Source organism: Anopheles coluzzii, chromosome 2, assembly GCF_943734685.1.
Source record: "Anopheles coluzzii chromosome 2, AcolN3, whole genome shotgun sequence".
Taxonomy (NCBI): Eukaryota; Metazoa; Arthropoda; class Insecta; order Diptera; family Culicidae; genus Anopheles; species Anopheles coluzzii.
The window spans coordinates 69,520,281-69,547,476 of NC_064670.1; the positions used below are offsets into that span (position 1 = coordinate 69,520,281).

The window sequence follows — 27,196 nt, forward strand, 5'->3', positions numbered from 1 at the left end:
TCCTGCCCAGCGTGTTCGCTACTGATCAACAACGCGGATGTGTATATGTGTGATGGACTCTGCAAGGCAACTTTTCATGTTTCCTGTATTGGGATCAATGACGGGGCGCTATCTGAACTTCTGCGCCCGAACTCCCAATCATTATGGATGTGCCGCTGCTGTACCGATTTGCGACGTAACGGGCGACTTGCACTCATCGATAACATTTCTGCTGAATTGGCCAACTTAAAATCGGAATTGCTTTGCGAGTTTGATAGCCGCTTAACTCAAGCGTTAGATGCTGTTCGCAACGATGTGTTCGTGATGCTTGACAGAGGCAGCGATCTCACGCACACATCGAATCTGAATCGTCCACCTACCTCGAACATCGCGGCAGTTACACCTATTAGCTCTCGGCCATCTGATATGGATCGTGCTTCGCAGAATGCACCGCAGCGGAATGCGCCTAAACGTAGGCTTGTCGATTTTACTCCTCCTGCTCTTGATTCTGCGGCTCCTCTACACATTGGTACAGCACCCATTTCACCTTCGTCTCGGACTGTGTTGACAATTCCTATGAATGCATCAAATGACGCCAGATTTTGGCTCTATATAACACGAATTGCTCCTTCGGTATCCGATCAGGAAGTTAAAGAGATGGTCATTGGACAACTGGGAACCGATGACGTGATTATAATAAAGCTTTTGCCAATTGGTCGTGAAGTAAGTACACTGACTTTTATATCGTTTAAAGTCGGTATGTCGCTTAACTTCAAAGAGAAAGCACTATCAGCATCAACCTGGCACCGAGGTATTGTGTTCCGCGAATTCATTGATAAACGAGCTACCAATACACAAAATTTTTGGAGGCCTGTCAATCACGATCCTCAATTTCCTACTGCTACTCTCGCACCGCAATGTTTACCACAAACACAGGCTCATCCACTGCACTACATCAGCGACCCGTTACAATGCCGATCACCAACCCAACATCTTCCATTGAACAACTCCAGCGATCCGATACACCTACACTCTCCTCACGCACCAGATTGTGTACCACTAACACAGCCACAGCACAACACCAACAACCCGTTACAACATACAATAGTTCCAGAGGAATCCCACATGGCGTAAACAACTTTACTACAGTCTCAACTACACTCTCCAATAATTTGTTTATTTACTATCAGAATGTGAGAGGACTTCGCACAAAAATCGCTGACATTCGTATGGCTATCATTGAGTCCGAGTTAGATGTATTTGTATTGACGGAAACCTGGTTGGACGACACTATACCTTCATCGTTAATCATCGACGAGACATACAACTTGTACCGCTGTGATCGTAATTCGGCTAATAGTTCGTGCTCTCGTGGTGGAGGAGTGCTTATTGCCTGCTCTGCAAAAATCTCTTCATCGATCATCCCGCACACCTTTACATCGCTCGAGCTGTTATGGGTTCGCATTCGATTGCGTCACTCTTCTCTGTACGTCGGCGTAATCTACATACCCCCTGACCGGAGTGGCTCTGCATGTGTATTTGAATCGCTTCATGAGAGTGTGTCGATCCTTTTGGAGAGTATGAAGGCTGATGATCTCATGCTCCTTCTCGGCGATTTTAACATACCTTCTCTCTCGTGGAAAGCTGCACCGCCGCCCGATAAATTCTTTATCCCTTACAACGTGCTGTCTAATGGGGCTTGGCTTTTGGACGGAATGAATTTAAATGGGTTATTCCAAATATCGGATGTAAAAAATTTCCGTGGGCGTCAATTAGATCTCGCCTTCGCCAACGATGCTACGGTTCGTAGTTGCACCAGTATTCTTGAGTCTCCTTATGCGCTTCTCACAATTGATCGTTATCACCCGGCAATGGAATTGTCCCTATCGATTCCCGATTCGATCCCGGTAATGACGCCTCGTGCTTCGTCTAATTTTTCATTACACCGTTTCAACTTTAAACGAATGGATTTCTTCAACTTCAGCCAAATCATTGAAAGCACGAACTGGGCATTTATTGAAGAGAATAGTGATATCGATGTAGTAGTAAATAAGTTTACCGATATTGTCAATTCCTCCTTCCCCCTATGTTGTCCTCTCCTTTCTCCCCCTCCCTATCCTGCGTGGTCTAATCAAACCTTAAAAGCACTTAGAGCAGATAAAAATCGTAAACTACGTTTATATCGGCGACAACGTACTTCATATTGTTTGCGTATATACAAATATGCAGCTAGTGCGTATCGCTCTTATAACCGGTGGCGTCACAACGCTTTCTTAATTAGGCTCCAAGATCGCTTCTCGATGCATCCGAGAGCTTTTTGGCGGTACTGTAATGCCAGGGTAAACCCTAATACTATTCCTTCCCTACTTTCCTTGGACGGCGAGTCTGCCAGTACTCCCGATGAGCAATGTAATTTATTTGCCAAACACTTCGCAAGCGTATTCGTTGACCCAACTACTTGTCCCTTGTCTTTGTCGGATGGCCTCACCCATACACCATCAAATATCATTCCTTCTTTTGATGTCGCAATAGATGAGGATGTTGTTGCTATGGCTATATCTAAGCTAAAGCTCTCTTTCTCTCCAGGTCCCGATGGTATTCCTTCATCTGTGATTAAAAAATGCGTATTGATCTTTGTCCCATTACTGTATCGTTTATTTAGAAAGTCGTTAAATTCCGGTTCCTTTCCAATGTTATGGAAATGTGCATGGCTAGTGCCTGTACACAAGAAAGGCGAAAGAACTAATGCCAAAAATTATCGCGGGGTGTCATTACTTTGTGCTTCGGCCAAGATTTTCGAATATGTTATTCACTTCTCATTCCTTAAGCGTGTAGTGCATTATATTTCACCTCACCAGCATGGCTTCATGCCCAAACGATCGATCTCTTCTAATTTCATGTCCCTAGTTTCGTTCATTTTCAACAACATGGCTTCTGGTCGTCAAGTGGACACGATTTATACTGATTTCAAGGCAGCATTTGATAGCGTTCCTATCAATTTGTTATTGGCCAAATTTGCTAAACTGGGATTTAATGAATCTATGGTCGCCTGGTTGAAGTCCTATCTAGTTGGAAGATCTTACCGAGTCCGTGTCGTAAATTGTCTATCAAACCGCTTTGTGGGCCTGTCTGGTGTACCGCAAGGGAGCGTTTTAAGCCCCCTTTTGTTTGTCTTGTTTGTAAATGACTGTGTAAATGTGCTTCCCCCCGATGGTCTTCTTATGTATGCGGATGACCTAAAAATTTTCTTTCCTGTCTCTTCTTCTGAGGATTGTTGTGAACTCCAAAATGTACTATCCTCTTTCTCTGTTTGGTGTGAACATAATGGCTTGCGTCTTTGTCCACTAAAATGCAACACCATCTCGTTTGGTCGGTCCACCCGTAAGGTACTTTGGAACTACACGTTGAGAGATATTCCTATCAATCGTGTAACTTCCGTCAAAGATCTTGGTGTCTGGTTGGATGAAAAGCTTACGTTCAAAGACCATATCGACTTTGTCACAAGCAAAGCTTACCGTACTTTGGGCCTTATTACCCGTCTGTCTCATTTTATCCGTGATCCCTTGTGTCTCAAGTCTCTCTATTGTTGCTGGGTACGCCCCATTCTCGATTACGCTTGTGTGGTTTGGTCCCCCAATAATGTGCAGGATATTGCTAGATTGGAAGGTGTTCAACGCAAATTTACACGACTTGCCACGAGGCGTTTTCTTTCGGGTCATGATAATGCAGTAATCCCGTCTTATCCACATCGTTGTCGACTCTTGGGTCTGGACTCGATAAAAACTCGCCACTCGCACTTGCAAGCTTGTTTCATTGCCAGCGTCATCCTTAATGAGCTTGATGTTCCTTATCTCTTATCTGCCATTTCCTTTTATGCCCCTTCCCGCCATCTTCGCAATAGGCCACCTCTCTATATTCCCACCCGGCTAACTCGATATGGGCAAAATGACCCATTCCTTAAAGCTCAGATTGCATTTAATTCATACTATCATTTGTTCGATTTTAACACTCCTTTATCCCTCTTCCGTTCTCGTCTTCACTCTTCCTCATCCTTATCCTTTCCTTAGTAATTAAGAAACATTGTTAAGCCCTCGAGGCGGACATTTGTAGAAAAAATAAATAAATAAAAAAAATAAATAAAATAAATAAACATTACCGCGATTTTAATTTCTAATTTTATGTTCCGGCTCTTTGTTATTCTTTCTAATTATGTCTCTTTTATTCTTAATTTCTTTTTTGTTTTAAATATTTTCTTGTTATCCGCTGCTTATTTTCCTTTCACTATGGATTTCCATTCTGTTACATCCTTTTCTATTTCCCCTTAGTTTAGTTAAGTTACAGTTAGTTTAGTTCCAATAGGGCCAACTAGGTTTTAAGCAATTATATGTTCAACCCCAGAGGCAGACATATTGAAATTAATAAATGAAATTAAATGAAATGAAATAGTATTAATAATTAAAATAATAATGATGATAATAATAAAAATAGTAACAAAAGTTATTATAATAAGAAAAAAATAACTTAGCATAGCAGTCCACACCCGGGGAAGATTTTGTCTTGACTTTATTGCTGCCGGGTTTACCACTGTGGAGCGACAAATGCACGGAATGCACTCGACCAAAGGACATGAACCTACCGAGCCGAACCCATTCCAAGGCAGTTCCGGTCGCTCGACGTCATGATAACGACACCATGCCAAAAAGCCCCCAGATTCTGAACGGACAGGGGTAGCACCATACGTGCACCGTAATAAACAAAACCAGAATCCTCCTTTGTATGCATTCAATTCAAGTTTTGTTTCTACTAGGCTAACTGAATTGGAAAGAAATGTTCTACATATCACATGCACATTTGCTTCGATCGTGTGTCTTTTTAACACCCCCAACTGCAGAACCAGTCGCAAAGATGGTGGTGCCAATTCAATGGTTGTATTGTCTCGTAGGTAGCGGTAATCGATCAAGCGGTGTGCAGTGCGTTTTATGAAAATGCATGGAATTTGTAGACGCAGTGGGTGAAAATGCACGCATCAGAATTATACAGTTTTTGGGTTCCCGCACACACACACACATCCTCGCTCGCACGCAAGCATGCAGGCGCGCACGCGAGCACGCACCCCCGAACCCACGCACACGCAAGCGTAATGGACTGACTATCTGCATCGAGAAATGCTACTGTGTGTCTTTTAGTCGATGCAGGAGCCCAGTCAGTAGTACCTACTTCATGGACGGCACTGCAGTTATTCGACAAAATCAAGCCAAAGACCTGGGCGTTCTGCTTGACTTTAGTTTGAACTTTAAACAGCATATCGATGACGTTGTAGCCAGAGGAAATCAATTACTTGGCGTGGTTATCCGGACAACTAATGTGTTCCCCAACCCCATGTGCATCAAAGCTGTCTACAACTGTATCGTTCGTTCGGTTCTGGAATATTCGTGCGTAGTCTGGAGCCCAATTACCGCTTCTTCAATTGCTCGACTTGAGGCGATTCAACGTAAACTCACGCGAAATGCCCTACGCCTACTTCCCTGGCAGGATCGCAATAATCTTCCTCCGTATGCTGCGCGGTGCCGTCTTCTAGGCCTTGAACCTCTTTCGGTTAGAAGACGCAATGCACAGTGCTCTTTCATCGCTGGATTGCTAAATGGCTCTATCGACTCATCGCCTTTGTTGCATCGAGTCGGTATCTATGCACCATCCCGAACACTTAGGTCTAGAGAAACTCTACGGCTCGCTCAACCCCGTTCCAGCGCTGGTCGGTCTGACCCTATGTTCCGCATGTCGGCTGTCTTCAATACTGTCTCGGATTGCTTCGACTTCGTCATCTCAACTCAGTGGTTCAAGGAACGTCTCCGGCTTTTGCCGTGGCCGCAGTGAATTGCGATGCAAATTGTGTTTTTGTTATGTATTTTTTTTTTTATGAACTGTTACATCTTCATTAGGCCATACGGCCCGTTGAAGATTAAGAAATAAATAATAATAATCATAGATTACTGTTACCTTATTGCTGGCTTAACTTGTAGCGCATCCTCATCCAAAACACCGGGCGGGGTGGGGGATCGCGGCATGATAGAGTGGACGGTCACATTCCCCGCGCTGTGAGTGTGTCCGTGTGTGTGTCGTGACCCGAAAACCCGAGACACATTTCGGCACATAAAAAAAATTTATTGCCACTATATACCGTGGTACATGACGCTTGGAAGGTCGTCGAAGCATCAAACATGTTAAAATTAAAAAATATTAGATTAGTGTTAGACGTTCTCCTACGCTTGTTTGAAATAGGCTTCTACACTAGGCTTGGGCAATTTGTTTTTTTTAGTGAACGCGTGCGATGTAGTTCGTTCAGTATGATGAACTGAACGCGTGCGGTAGGTCAGTCGGTCAATTGGAGCTAAGTACCATTTTTTGAAATATCATGTTTAATTTTTAGAGATATTAATGCAAGAACAGAAAGTTACTGCTTTTAAGGCTGCTTTTTTAATTATAAATACAGTCAGTAAGAAATACGCGGTTTATGCATAACTAGGTAACTAGGTTTTTACATTAAACCATTTATGTATCACAATTAATGCAGAAAATTTGAAAATTTCTGGGTTTGAAGAGGCTCTCAAATGTTTGGCAAAACAGTAATTTATCTTGCATTTGAGAATCCTTTGAGCCAATTATACTAATTGCACACACTAACTTAGAATACCTAGCTCGAAAACAGACTGTATATACTTAAGTTTATTTGTAACGAAAGCTGATCTAAACGAGTAAAATCTACAAGCTTTCTCTTTTATGTTGCTGTGTGCTTAACGAGTTCTTTTTGTGCGACTGAACGCGCATGCGGCAGTGTGCGGCAAGAGTTCTTTTTGTGCGACTGCACTAACTGAACGCGCGTGCGACAGTGTGCGGCCAGAATTCTTTTTTTGCGACTGAACTAACTGAACGCGCGTGCGGCAGTGTGCGACAAGAGCTCTTTTTTGTGCGGTAGTGTGTGACTGACCCTATTGAATACGCGTGCAGCAGTGAGCGACTGAACTAACAGAACGCGGGTGCGGCAGTGTGCGACAATAGTTCTTTTTGTGCGGTAGTGTGCGACTGACCCAACTGAACACGCGTGCGGCTGTGTGCGAATGACCCATTGGCTATGGGTGTTCTTTCTCACTTCGTATGGGGTCAGTGTGCGGCAGGAGTTCTTTTTGTGTGGCTGTGTGCGATTGATCAATCTGACCACAATATGTGCAATCTTTCTCGCTCAAAGTGCGATCGATCTTCTTGTGTCGTTGTGTGTGACAAATTCTGCCGACCCAAAACGAATGTTTTTTTTTTCGTTCAGTCTATGACACCGACAGTTAACTTGCATCTTGTTCGGAGCACATTTCACTTAGATCTGTATGCGTGCAGAAGACCTACCCGTTCACTTTTTCGCGTGCGGTGATCAACCGCACACTATAATGAACTGAGTGTGCGGCATAGGTCTCGCACAATTGTCCCATTCTACATTATTATTCTACCTATTCTACACACTCGATTGGCACGGGCATTAAATGGCCTCATCAGCAGCGACACGAAATAAAAGAAATCCAATAAACACCAATTACAATACACAACCGCAATGTACATACGCAACTATATTACACACACTATACTATATACGCAATGTACCAGCGGTATATTCGGTCGATACTAAATGTGTTGAAAATACGGCCAAAGTCGTAATAATGTGAATTTAAGTAAATAAATAAATAAAATTTGGTGACAGTGCTTCAAAGCTGTTTGTAGGGAAAAGCGGGACATAATGGGCATGTAAGCATTATTTCACTACAAAGATACTTTCCAATGCTCAAAATATATTCATTACAGTGTTCTATGAACACCATGTAAGTTTCATAACCATTACATAAAAAATAACCAAGAAAAATGCAAAATAGGGTTTAGTAACATATTGATGTAATTTTTGCCACTTCGAAAATAAGCTTAAACCAGTATCACAGGGATGCGTTGAAGTTTTACATGTTTGTTTTTTAAAGATGTGATATTTCTATACAATTTTTCCCAAGAAAGCAAGGCAATTGAATGCGTATTTTTACTAATCTCCCTATACAAAACGAAGTAAGAGGCGACGCTCACGTTACGCTCACGTTACGCTCATAGGTGAAACGATTGCTCACTATAGGATCTTCCTGTACGAAAAAGTTACTCACTATAGAACGGTTTTGCTAACCAACTATGGGTGCTTGGATGATTTTTATTTCTTTGCGGTGTTTCCATTCTCCGAGGCAACAAGCAATAGTAGAGTGATTGAATCATTGAGGCATTCAAATCAAAAGACATCATTGTTTTCTTCTACACAGGTGTTGAAAGTGTATCAATAATTATCAAATTATTCCCAGTGATTCTAAATAATTCTGTGGTGGAGATTCTACCTCGCTCCATCCGTTTTATCATGCGTAGTAGTGTTTTTTGTGTAGTTCAAAACGTTTAAATAAAAAGACTTGCTTCGAACTATCATGTACAGGCGGTCCCCGAGATACACGGTTAATGGGGACCGAAAACGGCCGCAAAATACCGCGTATCTCGAATTTCCGCGTAAGTCGAATCTCGTGATTTCCTGCTAAAATATCACAAATTTTCGTGTAATTTTGCAAGTAGGGGGCGGTTTTAGTCACTTTATGAATTATTTGATATGATTCTGACTGAATATAACTGTTTTAAACCTTTTGAAATAGTTTTTAACATTCGATCAAAACGGAAATTATTTGGCAATTTGAAATTGATGTGTCAAATCAGTACAATTTGCTCAAAGAATTGTCAAATTTAGAAAACCGCGTATCTCCGAATCCGCGTATAAGAGGTACCGTGTATCTCGGGGACCGCCTGTACTTGCTTCCTGTACCATCATCCAAATGCAGTCAAATGCTTGCTTGAAAGGATTGCCAAATCGTACGCTATGAACGTTTAACAATTACAATTTTCCATTGTACATTAACCCAAAAATGCGTGGTACCATGCAAAATAGTAAAACCATCGGAGCTGCATAACTAGGACTAAGTGAACAACTGTAAAACATGCATATAACGGGTTTATATTTCCCACGGAGTAATATACAATAATAATATACATGGAATAAGGACATTCCTGGGCCATGGGTTTTTTTATATGAGCACATTATGAAGCAACAAAGTTAAATGAAGTTAGTTTAATTGATTTTATTTGCATTTAGCACTCCTGGATATCCATGGCTGCTTGGTACACAAATAGTCTTGCAGAAGATAGGGTAGTGGTCAATAATAAGCCGTGACAGTGAGCCCTGTGGATGGAAGACCCATATGTCATATGAACATGTCATGACATTTAATAGAAGCTATTCCATAAGTTCAGCATGCCTAAATTAAATTTTCGTATGTCCTATATGGTTGTAAAAATGGTCAATGATAGCGGAATAGTCAAACATCTTCTTCTTTACCACAACAACCGTTGTCGGCCAAGGCCTGCCTGCGCCACATCGGAGCTAGGTTTTTAGTGACTTTTTGATAACCTATAGCAGGATAATAGTCAGTCATATTGGAACTTGAACCCACGATGGGCATGTTGTTAAGTCGTACGAGTTGACGACTGTCCCACAAGTCCAGCCGATAGTAAAACATATTGAAAAAGAAAGTGGGCCACGATTCCTAATGTAATGGAAACACAAACATTTGTAAATAAAACATTTAAATAAGTAAATAAGACAAAACTATGGAAGGGCTATAAACCGGGATAAGAATTCGATGGAAACCTGTACCAAGATAGCAACACTGAGAATGAGAGAATGATTATTAGCTACTTTTAGGACTTTTAAGAATGAAAAATTGAGCCTGCGGCACAGTGTGTAAACAAAACAAATGACAGCTCTACAGTATAACCGAACATGTCTACGCCTACTTCCGAACAATTCTATATTTCGCTGAAAGAGTCTATTATATGCCTGAACGAATCTACAACTCGCTGAACATGTCTATATAATCCTCGAAAACCCTGTAAAAAGTATCAGTAAAAAGACATCAAAAGAGAGCAGGAATGCTTATCTACATATTTGCATGAAAACATTTAAATATGCCCTGCAGTCAGTATACACGTCTTAAGTTCTGTTGCGAAACCTGCAACCGGGCCAAATTAACTAGTATGACAAAAAATACAAAAATGTTTCACGTGGGTCAAAATGGGCAGTTACGCTTGGGGCAAAATGGGCAGATGCTTTTGACATCTGGCGCTTGATGAGGCTATGGTGTTGTGTTTGTCGCCTCAATAATGATAACAGGCACAGCTTCAAAAGATTCGATTTTGTAGATTCAAACGTGTAAAAAATGTTATACATTACACATAACGTGCCCAAAAGCATAGACCATTATCTAAGCGCAGTTGTTATGGCCCATATTGCCCCAGTGTTTTGACGTTTCACAGTTTGTTTTCATATGCCCATTTTGCCCCAGGACCAAGGTGGATTGAAAAATATCAGGTGGTGGACTCTAGTGCATTTTGACAATTCGTCACTTGACGTAAGGTCCCCGGGATTCAAACTTTGTTTACATTTATTTAATTGGCTCTTTTAATTTATCTACCACATTTTATCGATTAAACATTCTTTAAAAATATATTTTGGACTTTGCGAGTTCTTATTTAACATTAGAACATGGATTAAAGTGTGTTATTTTGTGTCTTTCTGTGAATTTATTCAATACTTCATTGTGTTTTCGACATTTTTGATGATAAAAATTAAGAAAGCATTATTTTTTTCAATTTTCACATTAATTCCTCATTATCTACAAGCCGCATGGACAATTTATGTGAGATTAAAACTCTTACTCACATGATTTTAAATTTCGTGCATAAACAAATCATCAAATCTTTTGTTAATATATTACGTTTTTTCGATAAAATCAATAAACACACTAAAATGCACATAATAACAAAGAAATCTGTTATATTTGCTAAGCTTTGTGTGCGGAAACCAATGGTCAACGGTTCTAAAATGACGTAAAGTCCCTCAACTATGGCGACCCCCCAAAGGCCCTAATCCACCACCCGATATTTTAAATCCACCTTGCCCAGGACTATGCCCATTTTACCCCGCGTGTCAAAATAGGCTATCGTTAAACATCTACTTTTATTTTTCACCGTTTTCATGTTTTTAAGTTGTTGTCATTATATGTGGCAATTTTAATCCATAGAAAAATGGTGGAGGCATACAATAATGAATGAAAAATGGTATTTTGTGGTATATTCAAAGGAAACAAAGGATATTCAGTAAACTGCTTAACATCCCGTCAAACATTGCGAGGGTTGCAAGTGGTATCATCTGCTCGAAATCTTAAGATATTTTAAAAATATTTTTAAATATTTATTTTGTATTCATTAATTATTGTTTTGCAGTGTTATTTGTCGAAAAGATCGCTATTTAAATTTTGGTGGATTTTTTCAAAATTAAATTAGGTGTTTAGTAAGCTATAATTTGCAATGTTATACCTGCTCTCGGGGTGCTATAATTATAACTGCTAAAACTAGGGGTGAAAAAACTACCAAGGCTCGCAAGCTCTTTAATGAGAGGGCTCTGGGGCGGTGAACTTGTATGGCGTGCGAGCCCTCGCGCGCCCTCGCAAATCGCTGTCAATTGCATGGCGGGTTGCCATGCGCTACGTGCTCATTCAAAAACTGTGACGTAAGGCTGGTGGTCAAAGTGTTAACCACTAATGAAGCATATTATTTTTTATATTCAATATGAAAAGCCCTCCAGTTAATCTTTTTTCTAGCCATATTAATACAATTTCCATCGAAAAGTTATGAAGTATGCACAATAGTAAGAGTATTCACAAACGTTGAAGAGTTTATGTAAATTAGGGTAATTTGATATTATTTCATATGTTTGAGATGGATAAAACCACAATACCCGCCATGCAATTGACAACGATTTGCGAGGGTGCGCGAGGGCTCGCACGCCATACAAGTTCACCGTCCCAGAGCCCTCGCATTAAAGAGCTTGCGAGCCTAGGCAGTTTTTTGCCACTAGTTTTAGCAGTTATAATTATAGCACCCCGAGAGCAGGTATAACATTGCAAATTATAGCTTACTAAACACCTAATTTGATTTTGAAAAAATTCACAAAAATTGAAATAGTGATCCCTTCGACAAATAACACTGCAAAACAATAATTAATGAATACAAAATAAATATTTTAAAATATTTTTAAAATATCTTAAGATTTCGAGCAGATGATACCACTTGCAACCCTCGCAATGTTTGACGGGTATTCATCTTTTATTGTTGTGCTATAATAAAAAAATGGTTTTTTTTTGTATAGAACAATGTTTAGAACTAGACGAAACGACGTTACATTAGAAGTTCATCCTTGAATAAAGCCGAAATTCCTTAAAATAAGTTGTAAACATGCACATACTTCCGCACATCAATGGCAAATATAACGCTGTCAAATTGATTGCACGATGAAAAAGGTGGCTTGGGACTATGCAATGAAAAATGAACGAAGTACTCTTCTTCTTAAGCACTATTTGGCATAAACGTCTTTCGGGGATATGCCGGCTTAGGCTTTGAAGATTCCATTCAGTACCACGCTGGGGGTTATGCCCTTGCTACAGGGGGGCGGTCCATGTGAGGGTTGAACCAAAGGCGAACATGTTGTTAAGTCGTACGAGTTGACAACTTTACAATGGGACCGGCTCAAACCGAACTCTCTTTAGACTAAAAGTGGACTAAATTAAGTGTTTTTTTATCAAACGTCAAGCATTTTACTTTTTAATCTTGAGAACTACTTATATTTGTTTGAATTCAATCAAAATGTACAGTTTAGGTGCAGTGGCGGATTAAGACGAGATGAAGGCCTAACCTACATACGAATGTAGGTCTGTTCGAACAGTGGATTGAATCAAATATTCTCAACCAGAGAAGGATTGAGTTGCAATTTTACTTGTGAGCGGGGGCTGGGATCCCCCAGCTTAGTGCTTAATCCGCCCCAGTATACAGCGCCTACCACAACTATATGGACAGTCGTTTTTCGCGATTTGCGGAAAATCCATAAGAGATAGATAAAAACAGTGAATTTATGTGTTGTGCAGAATACTATTTTACATCTTTGTATATTTTTTAATTTTTTTCAACACATTTTTACACGACTTATGACGAAAAAACAAATTTATGGTCGTACCATAACTATAAAGACACTTAGAAAAACAGGTTTTATGTGCTAACTAACGCATTTAAAAATCGTGCAAAAATATAACATATTCTACAAAGATTTTAAAGAATATAATTTTGAACGATTTTTAAAAAGTGTTTTTATAAATCACAAAAAAAAAATTTTTTCGCCTGTAATGATTGTTTTGAAAATGCAAACTAAAGTATGTAAAAAGTTTTTCAAAAATTATTTTGAAATTGCCATGAGAACCTTATCAATTTTGTGAACAACGGTTCAAAACTGATCCGATCAAACAAAAGCGACACAAAAAGTTCAACAACGATTTTTTAACAGAATCTAAATATTTGCTGCTGTTACATACATAGTTGAGGAAAGTAATCCTAGTCTGATACTTTTTTCCTCCCACCACCCACTTCACCATCGATGTTCTCTTAGGCCGGGTTCCTTTTAACCGGTTTTTCAATTATCCGTGCTGTTGAAAAATGACAGTTCAATACAAAGATGACATTGCGTGCTGAAGAGGATATATGAAAAAAAATGTTTTCAGAGCAGATTTTCATAACAAAAAACGCTATAATTCCAGGCACATTTCAATTAATCTCATCGGAAAACATGAAGTTAATAAAAACTGTCTATGTTTTACCAAAACATAACATAATTTTCAAAAACAAATCAATTATTTGTGATAAAATAAATTCTTTGACTCAGTGATATTCAAGTATCGAGAATCCGAGATTCGATTCGAGTATCAGTGCGAAGTCGAGTCCCGAAGAGCCCGAATATTCGGCGCTCCACCGTATGTTTTAAAAATGTTCAATATTTAAGGAAAAATGCTAGCTTTCACAAATGTTTCATATGTATATGTCTATATGGATATCTTTTATTATTTTTCATGAAATGCTATCTTTTCTTATTTTTCATGTTGTGCTATTTTTTATTTGCCGATTGCAATGTATTTTTAGATATATTCGAGAAAATGCAAAACTGTTTTTGTTCCCATTTTTGGCAGTTTGGTCCTATTTTCGGCAGGCTGTGCTCCTATTTTTGGCAACGCGAATAGGGGTTGGTAAATATTTTAATTAATGCCAATAGGTACACAAAAATGTTTAAAACAGTTCTACACTCACACTTCCCTAAGATTAGTGTTAAAAAGTACTTAAATTATTAATTTTATGTTGCCCATTTTGGGCATTTTGCAGGCAATTTTTACAGGTTTACAGGCTATAGAGTACTGCTCCGACTGGCTCACAAATTATTATTTTTCTCTCAAGTTATTGGATTATTTACAGTGAAATTGATAATATTTGATACAAGAAATGTCGTTTTATGTGTCGACATACGCATTATAGAGTTCTGATCAGGTTTCAAATGATTATTCAGCAAAAACAAAATTGTGTTATTGTTCCACGTTTCGGCAGGATCCCACAGCATTGATCTGTCAAAAAGCAACATTCATCGTGTACCTATTTTCGGCAGTATTTGAAGTGAATAATTACTTGTTTTTTGTGAATTTAAAATTCTAAACGGGCTAGAATAAATTTTACAAGCATAGAATCTTTCCTAAAAACCACACTTTCATTAGTTTACTGTTTTAGTTCTCTTAATAACGAAACCTGTCGAACTATTGGCTGACAGCAAATCTGCCGAAAAATTGTGAACTCTGCACATTTTGTTTGATATTTTGAAAAATATGCAAGGAAATAGTGTGATACTTCGTATATGAATGACAAATGAGTAGATCTCTATTTAAAAAATATGTGTGGAGAGTATTTTCGACACGTTTTTAGTTATCCTGCTGAAAAAAAGGTACACTGCCGAAAACTGGTACAGTTACCCTACAAAATAGGTAAATAAATCAAATAGAAACATACATTTTAGCAATATTTACTACCATAGCAAAGGGTTACAACTGCGCCAAATAGCTGTTTCTTTACGCTTTTTCGCAAACGTCAAATTTTTTCACTTTTTGTCAGCTTTTGTCAACTTTATTTCCTGGCTGCTCCAGGTTACGAACTTTTGACAAAAGCTAAAAAAGTGACAAAAGCTCACGTTTTGAAAAATTTGTCAGCATTTTGTCACTCCCATGGCCTTGTGCCTTTAAGTTAGTTGATTTTACTATAGTTCCACATATAATGAATACCTGAATACTGGTCCATATTTTGGAATCAAAAGCAGGAACAATCTGAGATATCGCATTACAGTACACAAAATCACTATACGTTCGACGACATTCTTCATAGTCATCGTATCGGTAGATTTGCATCAATTCAATCTGATTCGCAACTGTTCCGGAAGAGCATGAGAGAAGAAAAATGAATAATTATTTCATTTGACTTTTTCAACATTATACCAATAACAGAGAACACTTCGCCATCATAACTTACACGATACACTACAGTACGCCTTGATCACAAACAGTACTAGTAATATTGATGTGATGGATCTATATTTTAATGTAAACATTTTTGAAACGTAAAGCGCTTTGCAGACTGGCACGTGTGATTGCAAGCGTAGTCGCGGTTGTACTGATGTTTGTCTTCAAACACAACGAGTCAGAGCTCTCAACCATATGGTTGACATTGAACAAGGTATTCGAAACATCCGTTGGTATGCTATTGCAATGATATGCTACATTGTTTTCGTTGGACTCACCAAATATGAGTAGGTAAGAAAAATGTTTGCTACATTTTGTTCATAATAAAATAATAAAGTGATACTTTGCGAAGATTTAATATGCCTATCATTTATATATATATATATATATATATATATATATATATATATATATATATATATATATATATATATATATATATATATATATATATATATATATATATATATATATATATATATATATATATATATATATATATATATATATATATATATATATATATATATATATATATATATATATATATATATATATATAAATTTACATATTCACAAATCAATATTTATTTATGTTCCTGGAAAAAGCTTTGCATAGCAATTATTATTTCATAATTGCTTTGATGATTTTACATCCATTCATTAATACATTCGTTCCGTTTGTATATTTCTTTAATAATGAAAAACTGAACCTTTGAAAATAATGAATAATGAAAATTTGAATTATATTCAAGTGTAACATCATTATCTTTTGCAACTGTTAAAATATATACCGAACAACCCTTCGATATACAGTACTGTAGTTAATTTTCGACCGTATCACAAACAATTTTTGCCCTCCCTATATATTGACACGAACCAGCAGGCAATTATAATATTGAACTTCCATCGACACTTGTACTGCTCATAATCATCACAGTGTAAATTTTCACACGTTTTCAATATGTTTAACAAGATTATGTATGGCAAACCAGCGGTTCCGTATTGGTATCTCAGTTTTGTCCATGAATTATAAAAACTACAAGAAAAAATTACAAACGCTTAACCTTTTTAAATTTAAATATGGGGTTAGCCTAGCTTAGCTCGAATTAAAAGATAAAAATAGTTCAATAAGATGTCTTTGCTCCTGTATCCACGACATATGTATGGAAAACAAATTGAACAAATAAAATACAAACAAAATAAATGAACAAGTAAGCGAGAGAAAAAAAATTTAAAAAATTAAATGAAAAAAACTTGTGTCAATAATAAATAAATAATAATGAACATAATAGCATGGAAACAAATACAAATAAATATTATATATATATATATATATATATATATATATATATATATATATATATATATATATATATATATATATATATATATATATATATATATATATATATATATATATATATATATATATATATATATATATATATATATATATATATATATAAATAAAACGATAAAATGTTTGTCACGTGTTGATATATCCAACATACTAAATTTGTATATAAGGTGAACAAGTTAATCGTTAATCGTTGCTACAGTTTGCTCAAAATGAGCATTAAACCAATTCAAAGGCTTATACGTCCGCCACGTGCGACTTAAAATTTATCAATCTTGAGTCACGCTCCAATGCACTTTAGAGCTTGCTGCAGCTATATTCATTGGCAGTCCGAATTACAATTAAAAAATCTCACACGTGTGGGCATTTTATGGAAGTGAGTATTTTTTCATCACTCTAAGCACTAATGCGTTTTTCTTTTCCCCTCCAAACAATGCATGATCTATTGTAACACCGTATCGTTGAGTGGGGACAGCCAAACTCATCGAGATTTGTTTATTTGTATGTGTGCTTAGTCTCAGGACTGACGCAGACTGAGAGCCTTGCAACATAGCTCAAAATATTTCTTCTCTTCAGTCAATTGCTTTGGATTGGAGGTGTATGGTCGCGTTCAAATTATGTATCTGCTCGTCGAAGGTGGAATAGTGCTTTCTTTGGCCTTGGGTTGTGCATTATGCGATCAACTTGATTGTGCGTGTTTTGATGACAATTGTGTAATTTTATTTATTTATCATTAAATGTGTTTAAACAAAGCTTCTTTTCTTAAATACAGCTGCTAATAGTGTGATAATACCGCAAATATACGAATATGAAGACTTTTACACGTGTCGACGAAAATTCAAAAACTTTGTATACTGTGTTAGCGATACTACACTTCAACCAAATACATCGAGCAATCTATGGAAACGCATATTAGTAAATACCAAAATATTTAATTATTTATTCTTTTAAATTTTAATAACATGTTTTTAAAATATTAGTTTATAATTTATATTTAAAAAATATATATATTTTACATGATTTTATGTTACATTATACATCTACCAACGCTTTCTCAAATTTAAAATTTAATTTTAAATTAGGTAAAAGTTTTAGAACATGTTTCCTTGTTAGTGTGTGCGTATGTAGCTGTATGTAAATTTACCAAAAATTAAAATAATAATAATACTAGTTTTAGTACAAGTTGTCTTCAAGCATCATCTTCCATTCACGGTCTTATGTTGTACTGTAATAAAGTTACTGAATAAAAACGGTCTTATAGATTTATATATCTAACTAAAGCCAAATTCATCTAGAATACTTTTTCTGAGATAAAAACCAGCAATGTTAATGTTCTCGCAACAACCTTCATAAGAAAAAGCTGGAAGTGGGAGTGGTAGTAATGGTACTAATACTCTTTTGGGAAAAGGATAGATAATATTTTGGAAATTGTGTTGATTTTATTTGGTAAAGCGACCAATTCGGTCACGAGACTTATATCTTTCCTTATTTATATCATACCCTCGTAAATGTCTGTTATGACAATACCTGCGTTATATCACAATATATGCCCTACTCCAACATGGACGAATGGGTTTATTCAAACAATAGGTTAAAAAGAAACGTAAAGCATATTCAGTCACTGTTTGTCGAATGTGGGATCATAAACGAGACAAATGTTTGAAAAGCACTCAACATGCTGGGTGACGCAATGTGGAGGGAACGCTAAGGTGCCTATGGAAGGTGCCTAACCTATCAATTTTCACTTTAGGGATATTTATCATCTTGCAGCGTAAGCGATCTTTTGTGTGAAGAATGTGATGAATAACGGTAATGCGTTGTGAACTATAGACAAAATGAGGATTGCTATTCAGAAGATAAAAATGACAGGTCATCATCGTATTAAATAGCAATCCTGAATTTAGACATATGTCATGAAAATCATATGAAAATATTATGTGTCTTTTTCAAAGATTAACATTTAATATTTAACATTTTTTATAAGTTAAAGGAACAAATCAATCTTGAAATAACATATATTCAATGCTTTGCGAATATCTCATAACGTTGAGTTTACACAATTTGAAATATTCAAATAATCTTAAGTTTAAGTGAATATTGGGTCGTTCTCGTGAATTCAAATATATACAATAGTATTTTTATTTTTATAGTAGCATTAAAAAACATTTTAAAAAAATCAATCGATCATATCAACTATTAAAGTATGACATGTATACTTTTGTTTTTTACTTACTTTTCAGCAATTGCAATCCAATCGTAGAAATTTCCCGCATGATCAACTGGAACGAGGATTGTGTCTAAACGAGTATTATGATGACGTGACCCTTAATAATGATACTTATAAGTTATTGGATATCTATATATCCAGTAAAATCTACAATCAGTATGGCCTGAACAGTCATTCAAAAATTAACTCTTGCTGGACGACAACACATTTTGCTCAGCATAGAAGTAAGATTCATAATAACTTTCATAGATTGATTTATTACAATTTCTCTCTCTTTTGGCCAGCATTTGGCGAGTGTTTCTTCGTTTTCATTTCGTTGTTACTAATCTTGACAACATCATTTGCTACCTGGAAGGAATTGAACAACTCTGCAACTGATTCAATCATAATTAAATCCTTTTCTTTACGAAGAAATTTGCAATGGTTATGGGTAGCCTCAAAACCAAACTCACTGCGCTATCTGGAAGGTCTTCGGGCGCTAGGCACACTAACAATATTGATAGTGCATTCGCAATTACCAATAATACGAATGCCTGTGTGGAACACGGAAGATTTAGAATCGGTGAGTATTTTTTTTGAATATGACACACTGACGTCTTATGTTGTTTTGTTTTCCTATTTTGTAGCAAGCCAACCATGTAATGTTTCCTCTAATTAATTCTGCAAACACTCATATGATACAATTTTTCTTTACTCTGGGAGGAATGGTATTCGGGATAAGCTGTCTCACTCACTTTGAACGATTTCCTGAATTCAAAATCATGTATTTCCTGAAGAAAATATTAAGGCGTTTGATAAGGTAAATATTATAACTATTATGTGCCATGAATCGTATGTTGAACAATTGATGGATTTAACGGTAAGAAAACTAAGCAGCCGCGGAGGAGCTTGTGGCCGTGGAGCATCGAGTACCAGCCCTATTAAAAACCCTCACTCCTCAACCCTGTATGCCCCATCCCCTTCCAAACGAAACCTGTATTAGGTCGGATCAGTACAGTCGCCATTTTTTTGTACAGTCGGAAATTTCCCTATACCCTCCCCCACTCTACTCTTACCGGGGTCCTCAACTAATAGGTTATGGTTCCAAGCTAGTGGGCGTTACGGAGCGCACCAACGGCTCCGAACTAACGGCTCAGGAGCCGAATCCATACCATGGTGCATTAATGAGATCAGGTGATGGAATGTACAGCATTTTGACAATTCGTCACTTGACGTAAGGTCATCAGGATTCAAACTTTGTTTACATTCATTAAATTTGTTCTTTTAGTATGGGGTAACTGTACCAGTTTTCGGCAGGGTAACTAAAAACGTGAAAGTCTGCACAAATGCGGTAAAAAATGTCACAAAACACAATTTTGTAGTGAAAGTATATTCATTTGTTATTCATATACGAAGTTTCACACCATTTCCTTGCGTATTTTCCAAAATATTAACTAAATTGTGCATAGCTCAACATTTTTTTGGCAATAGCCAATAGTTCGGTAGGTTTTGTGATTAAGAGAACCAGAACAATAAAACAAATAAAGTGTGATGTATATTGAATATTTTATGCTTCTTTCATTTATTCCAACTTGTTCGGAATTTTAAAATCACAAAGAACAAGTTATTTTTCACTTAAAAAGCTGCCGAACATAGGTTCAGGTTCATTACGCTATTAATGCGGACCGGAGGTAATAGCGTATCTCGAATATTAGCGTAAGCCGAATTTCGAGGTTTTAAGTCAAATTATAGTTATTTTTGGTATAATTTTGCTTGAAGTGGTGAACATTATAATTCTGTACCTTTTAAAATCGTTTTTAAAACTCGATCAAAAGGGAATTTATTTTGCATTTGATATTTGATGTGTCAAATTAGTACAATTTGCTGAAAGAACTGACACATAATAAGACCTTTCTTGTATCAAATATCACCAATTTCACGATAAATAATGCAATAAATTAGGAGAAAAATTATTATTATTAAGAAACCAGCATGGTTTCTTTCCTCGACGCAGTGTTACCACAAACCTGGTGGAATTCGTCTCCAACTGCCATGCAGCCTTTACTTCCGGAGCTCAGATGGATGCAGTATACACTGATCTTAAGGCTGCGTTTGATCGTGTGAACCATCGCTTGCTGTTGGCTAAGCTCGCCCGGATCGGTCTCTCTACTCCGCTGGTGAATTGGTTCAGGTCCTATATCTCTGAACGTAGCTACTACGTACAAATCGATGGTGTCTCCTCTAACGTTTTCGAGAGTTCATCTGGCGTCCCTCAGGGCAGCAACTTGGGACCACTGCTGTTCTCGCTTTTTATTAACGACATCACACTGGCCATTACGGAAGCAGATTGTCTGCTTTATGCGGATGATGTTAGGCTGTTTCGTATCGTACGTAACACTTCCGACTCTCTTTCTCTGCAAAGATCGATTGATGTTTTCTCTGACTGGTGTATCAATAACGACCTGCTAATTTCTGTTGATAAGTGTACGTCAATGTCTTTCTTTAGAATAGCTAGTCCGATAAGGTATATCTATAGCATATCAGGGACACAACTACCGCGGTGCAATACGGTCAGGGATTTAGGAGTCACCCTGGATCGCAAACTAGATTTCCGACAACATTACTGTGATATTTTAGACAAAGCTAACAAAATGCTAGGATTTATTCGTCGACATTCGAGAGAACTCAATGACCCACACTGCCTGTTAACTCTGTATAAGTCCTATGTTCGTTCCATCCTCGAGTTTAATTCTACAGTTTGGTGTCCATTCTCTAGTGTTTGGTCCAATAGAATAGAAGCTATCCAAAAGAGAGTTACTCGTATTGTCCTACACTTCACTCCGTGGCGTAATGTAACCCCTCGTCCATCGTATCATACTCGTTGTTTGTTGTTTGGTCTGGACACACTTGCTAGGAGACGTGATAATGCCCAATGTACGTTTTTGTCCAAACTTATTGTCGGTGAGATAGATTCGCCAGAACTACTGGCTAGAGTCAACATAAATGTCCCTCCTAGAGTGTTCCGTAACTACAGACTAATAAGAACTGACCTTACAAGACGTGCATACAGCGAGAACGACCCAATGACTGCGATGGCCCGTAAATTTAATCAGCGTTACATTTCATTTGACCGGCACCTACCTACTAGATTTTGTTGATCCGTTTTGTCATTGTACACTGCGTTAGTTATTTAAGTTTTAGTTTTAATTCAGTGATAAGGCCGCTTGTTTGGCCAATCACTTAATACAATAAACAATACAACAATACAATTTGTGGCCCAATCGGTGCCGTACGCTATAACCGTCAAGCTGTCCCTTTTTTCAATTGCTGCTCTGTTTATACAGTCAGTCCAAAAAGTATTCGTCTAGCTGAATATTTACAGAAAACAGCGAATTATGGGCGCAATACGTATGGGGCGATAAAAGTAATGATGAGGTTTGATAAAGGGACCATCAATACACATGTTTTGCTAAAAAAATAAGCATTTAAATAGTGCAATAGCAACCAAACTACATGAAAAACTAAAAAAGTCGTTTGATGGGCGTGCAAAAAGTATTCGTCCATCTATATTTTAAATTATTTACGCTGGACAAAATCTACGTAGACGTGAATTAAATTTATTAATATCAATCTGCTGGTGACTTCATTCTAAATTAATGCATTTCTGTTGTTTCAATTGCACTTCAAGCGGTCAGAGAGGCACTAAAGGCGGTGGAGTGAAATGTTTGGAGCATGATGGCGAAAATCGTATCTTTAACTTATGCATAACCTATCCTACCCATTTTTGAAGGTTACAAAATGTGTGGGAGGCCTCGTTCCTTCATTTGATCAAAGTTTGGCTATTTTTTGACACTAATTGTGTGACAAACTGTCATGTAAGCAGCCATTCTTGAAGGTTAATCTAACAAAAGATGCGGTTTAATGTCCAAAAAATCAAATATTACTCAGTAATAAGTGCATTTTGTGATGGCCAATAAAACCAGGAAAAGAGATTGGTCACATTTGGTTGATGGGTCATGATGCATTTCATCATAGCTGGTCATGTAATAGCTTGAATGAGTGAGTTGTTACAAACATGTTTTGTTTGAATAATACCATTCACTCTGTTACAAATACAAATCTGTTAAGGCGCATCAAATAATTCAGGAATTTATTTCAAATTAGGCTCTACTAATGTACACCTTTGTGGGCGCAGGGCCAGTCACCCAGTCTCACGTAACAAATGACTACAGAAAGCACCAGAAGGATACGTAACGGACTTAATGATACCGACCCAACGCAATGCCCCCGGACAACGATAAAAATGGGCTCATGGAACGTACGCACTCTTAGCAAAGCCGGAGCCTTGAAACAACTTGATGACGCCCTAGCCACACTGAGCATGGACCTCGTAGCTTTACAAGAGATTCGGTGGCTAGCGAACGGTGTGCACAACAGGCGTGGTAAGCAATGCTACGACATTTACTACAGCTGCCACGACCGCCACCACGTGCTCGGAACGGGTTTCGCCGTAGGTCCCCGGCTGAAATCCGTAATCATAGATTTCAAGGCTATAAACGATAGGCTATGCACCCTGCGCATGCGAGGCAATTTTTTTTAATATAAGCCTCATAAACGTTCACGCCCCTACCGAAGATAAAGAGGAAGAGGAGAAGGACCTTTTTTATGGCCGCCTCGCTAGAACTATAGATGCGTGCCCCAGGCATGACCTCAAAATCATCCTGGGGGACTTCAACCCAAAAGTCGGTAGGGAGCCAATGTACTGCCAATACACTGGCTGTCACAGTCTGCATGAGCACAGTAACGATAATGGTAGTAGATTGGTCCAGTTCGCCGCAGCGAACAATCTGGTTGTAGGAAGTACCAAATTTGCGCGGAGGGACATCCACAAAATGACGTGGGCGCACCCGGAAGGCGAATCCTTCAACCAGATCGACCACGTGTTAATAAGCCGCCGACGACAGTCGAGCCTGTTAAACGTCAGAACTTATCGAGGAGCCAATATCGATTCCGATCACTACTTGGCTGGCTTAGTGATACGTTGTAGAATCGCCCGCCCCCGCGTCAATGGGGGCGGAGAAAACACGCAGCCTCGGCTCAACACGGACTCTCTAAGGGACACTACTGTCCAACAGGAATTCAAAGCCGCTTTAGATGAGTCTCTACTACCAGAAAACAGATATGAAACTACGAGCGAGAGGTGGAACGCTCTAAAAACAAAAATAATAAACTGTGCAAGAAATATACTCCCACCATGTCGTGGCAACACCAAATCTGGCTGGTTCGACGATGAATGCAGACAAGTGACTGAACGTAAGAATACTGCATACCAAGCAATGCAACAACGGCATAGAACGCGGGCATGCGCAGAGGAATATTCACGGCTCAGACGCGAAGAGAAACGAGTTCACCGCTCCAAGAAGCATGCTTTGGAAGAGCAAAACATGCGGGAACTCGAGCAAACCAGAGAGGCGTACGGACCAACACGAAAGTTTAACCAAGCGATAGCAGGTCACCGAAACAACGTTGTACCTAAGGTAACCTGCTGTCGCAACAAGGATGGAGATCTGGTTAGTAACCAGCCAGAGGTCCTCTCGCGGTGGGCTCAGTACTTTGATGAATTACTCAACGACCAGTTAAACGAACAGCTAGAAGCGCCACTAGCAGATAGTGTCATGCTACTGCCACCTAGCATAGAAGAAACACGAAAGGCTATCCGTCGGCTGAAAAATAACAAGGCACGCGGAACCGACGGAATTGCAGCTGAACTGGTCAAGAATGGAGGTGCACGACTAGAAAACGAGATTCATCAAATTGTTACTGAGGTGTGGGATAGCGAATCGATGCCTTGTGATTGGAATCTCGGCATCATCTACCCCGTATACAAGAAGGGAGACAGGTTGGACTGCAACAACTACAGGGGTATTACGGTGTTGAATACGCCCATAAAATATTCTCCCTGATCCTCCAGGATCGGCTTGTCCCGCACGTCGAAGAGATAGTAGGAAACTATCAAAGAGGATTCCGAAACGGAAAATCAACCACTGATCAGATCTTCACCATGCGGCAGATCTTGGAGAAGATGGCTGAATACAGAAACGACACATACCATCTCTTCATAGACTTCAAAGCCGCATACGATAGCATAGCCAGGGTAAAACTGTACGACGCCATGAGCTCATTTGGAATCCCGGCCAAACTGATAAGGCTAGTTAGAATGACTATGACCAACGTCACATGCCAGGTGAGGGTGGATGGAAAACTCTCAGGACCTTTTGCTACCACCAAGGGTCTGCGCCAGGGGGACGGGCTTGCCTGTCTCCTTTTCAACTTGGCGCTAGAGAGGGCCATCCGCGACTCGAGGGTGGAGACTACGGGAACCATCTTCTATAAGTCAACCCAGATCCTGGCATACGCTGATGATATAGACATCATTGGTCTGCGGCTCTCCTATGTAGCAGAAGCCTACCAAGGGATCGAGCAGGCGGCAGAGAACCTCGGATTTTGCAGATAAACGAGGCAAAGACCAAACTGATGGTGGCAACATCAACGGACCTACCAATAAATAATCCGAATCTACGTAGGCGTGATGTACAGATAGGTGAACGCACTTTTGAAGTCGTCCCAGAATTCACCTATCTTGGGTCAAAGGTCAGCAACGACAACAGTATGGAAGTTGAGTTGCGCGCAAGGATGCTGGCTGCCAACCGGTCATTCTACAGCCTGAAAAAACAGTTCACCTCAAAGAACCTGTCGCGACGGACGAAGCTGGGACTATATAGTACCTATATAGTACCAGTACTCACATACGCCTCTGAGACATGGACACTGTCCAAATCTGACGAAGCCCTCTTAGCCGCGTTCGAGAGGAAGATGCTCAGAAGGATACTTGGCCCCGTATGTGTGGAAGGACAATGGAGGAGCCGATATAATGACGAGCTATACGAGATGTACGGCGACCTCACTGTCGTACAGCGTATTAAGCTCGCCAGGCTCCGGTGGGCTGGCCATGTTGTACGCATGGAAACGGACGACCCAGCCCGTAAAGTCTTTTTAGACCGTCCACAAGGACAGAGGAGGCGTGGTAGGCCCAAATTGAGGTGGCAAGATTGCGTGGAGGCGTCCGCCATTAAGGCCGGGATAACGGACTGGCAGACGAAGGCGCGAGACCGTGAGCGGTTTCGGACACTCCTGAGGCAGGCCAAGACCGCAAAGCGGTTGTAGCGCCGGATAAGTAAGTAAGTAAGTAATATACACCTGTTTCCAGCTACGTTCTAATCGCAATCCGCCTGCTTCGAATCGCATGCCACTATGATCGTATGAGTGCATCCTCGGTTGAATCGTATGTCAGTACGGTTGAATTGCCTTCCACTACGGTCGAATCGTGTACCACTACGATCGAATCGTTTGCCGCTACCATTGGATTTCTGAAAGGTAGAGCATAACAACGTTTCCAAGTGTATCTTGTTATTTTCATTTATATTTCGTTTCTAGACTGTTGACGCAAATCTGTTTTTCCATATAGAATGTGCAATCGAGTCTGCACAAAATTATGCTAATATTCAGAATTTAATCGAAACATAAAACGAATCAGCGCGTGGCCACGGAGCTGAAAAAATGTTGAAAAAATTTTCAACTTTGTCAAAATTGCTTGTCAACTGCAAAAAAGAGCTTTTCTCGTGGCCGCACCAAAAACATACACAAGAGCGAAAAAAAGCTCTAACATCTGAATATCATCGATATATTTTTTTTTTCATATTCATATTCAAATTTATTTGTCTACCTTTTGGTTACACAAATACTTAAATAATACTTATTACCTAATCTCCTAACCTAACAAAAATGAACAACAAATTATCTAAAATTTGAGAAATTTTTTTTTAGAAAATTAGAATTTAAAATTTAAAAATTAAAAATTAAGGCAGCACGGGATTATGGAGGGTTCTAATGCGGGATCGGAAAGAGGATAAGGGAAGGTTGAAATCAAACATAGAATATACACAGTTAAATCGACGAATTGCACGAAGAAGGGGGTCATTACGGCCCACTGCAGTTCGGCGGGAAGGGATCACTAGGGGAGGGCGGTTTCGAAGAACACGGTTAGGGG

The 27,196-nt window shown here is 38.7% G+C and overlaps 2 protein-coding genes across 6 annotated transcripts in view; one reads left to right on the forward strand and one right to left on the reverse strand.

Moving 5' to 3' along the window:
• The window catches only part of LOC120953214 (regulator of hypoxia-inducible factor 1-like), a 32,188-nt gene extending 16,504 nt beyond the window's left edge, over window positions 1-15,684 (reverse strand). Inside the window, exons 1-2 of the mRNA XM_040372973.2 lie at window positions 15,535-15,684; window positions 15,291-15,433 (exon numbers count right to left, since the gene is read on the reverse strand). Coding sequence (XP_040228907.1) covers window positions 15,291-15,433; window positions 15,535-15,613 — 222 coding nt within the window. The 5' untranslated portion in view covers window positions 15,614-15,684. The remainder of the gene's footprint in view (window positions 1-15,290; window positions 15,434-15,534) is intronic.
• A 1,711-nt stretch (window positions 15,685-17,395) lies between these two features.
• LOC120953212 (O-acyltransferase like protein-like) overlaps window positions 17,396-27,196 on the forward strand; it is a 60,360-nt gene continuing 50,559 nt past the window's right edge. Inside the window, exons 1-5 of one of the 5 annotated variants that reach the window (XM_040372970.2) lie at window positions 17,397-17,573; window positions 17,637-17,798; window positions 19,124-19,334; window positions 19,395-19,672; window positions 19,737-19,909. In XM_040372970.2, coding sequence (XP_040228904.1) covers window positions 19,640-19,672; window positions 19,737-19,909 — 206 coding nt within the window. In that variant the 5' untranslated portion in view covers window positions 17,397-17,573; window positions 17,637-17,798; window positions 19,124-19,334; window positions 19,395-19,639. Of the gene's footprint in view, window positions 17,597-17,636; window positions 17,799-19,123; window positions 19,335-19,394; window positions 19,673-19,736; window positions 20,747-27,196 lie in introns of those variants that run through there. The other 4 variants (XM_049605562.1, XM_049605563.1, XM_040372969.2 and 1 more) reach the window with 4 other exon arrangements.